The sequence below is a fragment of the Marmota marmota genome, unplaced genomic scaffold (assembly GCF_001458135.2).
Source record: "Marmota marmota marmota unplaced genomic scaffold, marMar, whole genome shotgun sequence".
In the NCBI taxonomy this organism is placed as follows: Eukaryota; Metazoa; Chordata; class Mammalia; order Rodentia; family Sciuridae; genus Marmota; species Marmota marmota.
In genome coordinates this window covers 409587-412760 of record NW_025999863.1, presented here as the reverse complement: position 1 = coordinate 412760, position 3174 = coordinate 409587, and the positions used below count along the sequence as shown (strand labels likewise).

Here is a 3174-nt window from a genome sequence, read left to right as displayed (position 1 = left end):
GGGTCATGGGGGGGGGGGACCCCAGCCTGGGGCAGTGAATTGGGGGATGTCAGCCTAGGGCAGTTGAGGTGGGGGCCTCACCTGGGGCAGTGAGGCTGCATCTGCAGTTCAAGGCAGGTGAGGTGCTATAGATAGGGTACTGTGGGGCCCTGCACCTGGGAAAAGCTCTCTGGCTCTCCTCCTTAGTTTGGGGGCTTTTTTGGTGTGGGGTCTGATGGTCAGATCCAGGGCCTTGGCTCTGCCTGAGCTCTACCCCGGTCCTTCACAAGTTTCTTGTGAAAGTGAAGCACTGCAAATAGGTCTTGAGCCTTCTTGGACCTCCCTCCTGACACGGCTAACAGCGGGGTCTCTGGACCACCCCCAGAACTCACCAGGTCCGAGGTGTGCCATTGGCAACCTCAGACATGGCAACAGGAGGAGCGGGGAAGCTTGGAGCAGGAGGCTATGGTCTCACCAGAGCCCGGGGGGGGCAGCGGGGCAGGACAGTCCTGTCGTGCAGGAGGCCCTAGGTTTCATCCCCAGCACCAAGAAAAACATCCTGGTCTTCTTTAGCCCAGTAGTAACCAGAGAAGGTCAGCAGGGTCCCACTCGCAGCAGGATCTGGTGGGAAGCCGGTCAGGTTGTCTTGGAGGCTGGGGCCGGAGGGCATCTTGTGGCTGGTACCCACAGCCCTGGGTTCCATCCCAGCACCAAAACAGAGTGGAGGAAGCTGGGATGGAACCCAGACGTCGGGTGGCACGGGAGACTGGCCAGCAGCTGACCGCTCACTCGCCAGTGTGCCAAGCACTTGGGTACTTTGACTCTGCTCCCCCTCGGGGGTCTCTTCCTTGCCACTGAGTCTCCTGTCGAGCAGTGAACCTGGCTTCGCCCACTTGTTGCTAGAACCATGCCCTGTCATAACCATCACTGAGTGCCCACTGGGGACAGAACTGTCCCAGGCCGACCCCGTGAGGCAGGTCCTCCTACTGTTCAGTTGGCCTTGAGGGGAGTGAGGCCCAGAAAGGCTAGTGGGCAAGCCGAGGTGCTACGGCCTGCCAACTGGCTTGCTCTGGGGTGTGTCCACCCCAGGCCCAGGTGGGATCCTCAGCCCACCTGCCCTCCTGCACACATTCGTTCCCCAGGTGCTCTCCACCCGGATCCTGGCCATGAAGGCCTCACTCTGCAGGCTCTCGCCGTGTACGGTGACACGCGTGTGCGACTACCACACAAAGCTTTTCCTGATGGCTGTCAGCTCCACGCTCAAGTCTCTGCTGTGTCCACATTTCCTCAACACCCCTGATAAGAGCCCTGGCGACCGGCTAACCGAGATCTGCGCCAAGATCACGGACGTCGGTGGGTGAGAGTCTGGGACAGGGCCTGTGGCCTGTTTTGTTTCTCATTGGTAACATTATTCACGTTCTTGGTGGAAAGTTTAGACAAAACCCAGTGATAGGTACTTGCAAAGGAAAAGCAAATGTGCTTCTGTGTGTGTGTTGCTGGGGATGGAACCCAGGAGGGCTCACCACTGAGCTTCATCCCAGCCATTTTTATTTTTATTTTTGAGACAGTCTTGCTAAGTTGATGAAGCTAGTCTTGAACTTGAGATCCTCCAGCCTCAGCCTCTTGAGTTGCTGGGATGACAGGTCTGTGCCAGGCGCCCAGCTAACATTTCCCTTCTAAAACTCCAGGATTCCCAGGCCAGGGCTGGGGCTCAGTGGGGCTCAGCAGTAGATCCTGGTGTGCACAGGGCCTTGGATTCCACACCCAGGACTGCCCCAAACAATCAGGTTTCTGAATTACTGCTGAGTACACAGTATGTGTGGCCATGTGGCCCTCAGAGGAAATTGGAACTACCTAGAAGAAAAGTTCCCCATCACCCCGTGGCACATCAGGGACACCACCCAGCAGGGAAGGGGCTGCTGTTGTCAGGTGGTGGCACAGAGGTATGACCAGCTGCCCCAGCAGCCTCTGTCTCCCAGGCCTCTCTAGGGGATGGGGCACTGTCTCCTGCCCGCCACCTCTCCACATGGCGATACCCAGGCCTGGCCTCTGCCGTCAGGCCTGTTTCTGTGAGTGGCAACCCCGGGAACCCCGTGCACACACCCGCCCCCAGGTGCCAGTACATCATACAAGCTCACACTACAGATATGGTGGGAAGTGGAAAAGAGGCTTTTCCTCCCGGTATTATCAGTGTTATTGATACCAGGGACTGAACCCAGGGGTGCTTAGCCGCTGAGCCACATCCCAGCCCTTTCTGTTTTATATTTCAAGACAGTCTTGCTAAATTGTTGAGGCTGACCTTGAACTTGTTATCCTCCTGCTCAGCCTCCTGAGTCACTGGGATAAAGGGTGTGGCCACCATGCCTGGCTCCTGGTGTTATTTTACAGTAGTACCTTGTGGTGACTGTTCAGTGATCCCTCTGCAGGGGCACAGTAGGTTAGCCAGCAACCCCTGCTGCTTCGTGCTGAGTGGATGTGATTGCCCTGGTCTGCTCATGGCCAGCCAGTCCTTCCTGACAGAGGGGGTCATGTCACCCTAGGACCCACCTGAGAAACACCTGTGGGGTGTAAATAGGTGCTAGGCCACCACTGACCGGGTGGACGCCTCCCTTGCTGGTGGCCCTTACTGTGAGCCCAGACGATGTTCCCCACAGGGCCAAGTCTGCATTTGCAATGTCCCAAGTATGTGGAGGCGTGGAGGCCAAGAGCAGCTGAGAGGCGGCCCAAGTGGGCAGGCAGCTTGTGCTGGCTCCTCTCCAGCCGCCTCCTTGAAGCCCCTGCTGTGCTGCACTGCATGTCCATGTTGGCATGGGCTCCTACCAGGGCCAGAGCAGTGGGTGCTCGTCTGTGCAGGGTGCAGGGCCTGAATGGTAGGAGGCAAAGCGTGCACGCATGAGGACCTGGCCACCCTGACTGCTCTGACCTTGTTCTTTTTAGACATCGACAAGGTTATGATCAACCTCAAGACTGAGGAGTTTGTCCTAGACATGAACACGCTGCAGGCGCTGCAGCAGCTTCTGCAGTGGGTGGGCGACTTTGTGCTTTATCTCCTGGCTAGCCTGCCCAACCAGGTATGTCGAGGCCCCACCTCCAAGTCACCTCTTCCACTCCCCACCTTCCCTCCTCCAAGCCCCGCCTCCACCCCAGCCACGCCTCTGCCTCCTCCTCCCCAAGCCCCGCCTCCTCCCAACCATA

The 3174-nt window shown here is 58.0% G+C and overlaps 1 protein-coding gene across 1 annotated transcript in view; it reads left to right on the top strand.

Moving 5' to 3' along the window:
* The window catches only part of Med16 (mediator complex subunit 16), a 21405-nt gene that overhangs the window by 7558 nt on the left and 10673 nt on the right, over positions 1-3174 (top strand). The window contains exons 7-8 of the mRNA XM_048810580.1: positions 1000-1332; positions 2917-3162. Of these exons, the coding sequence (XP_048666537.1) occupies positions 1000-1332; positions 2917-3162 (579 nt within the window). The remainder of the gene's footprint in view (positions 1-999; positions 1333-2916; positions 3163-3174) is intronic.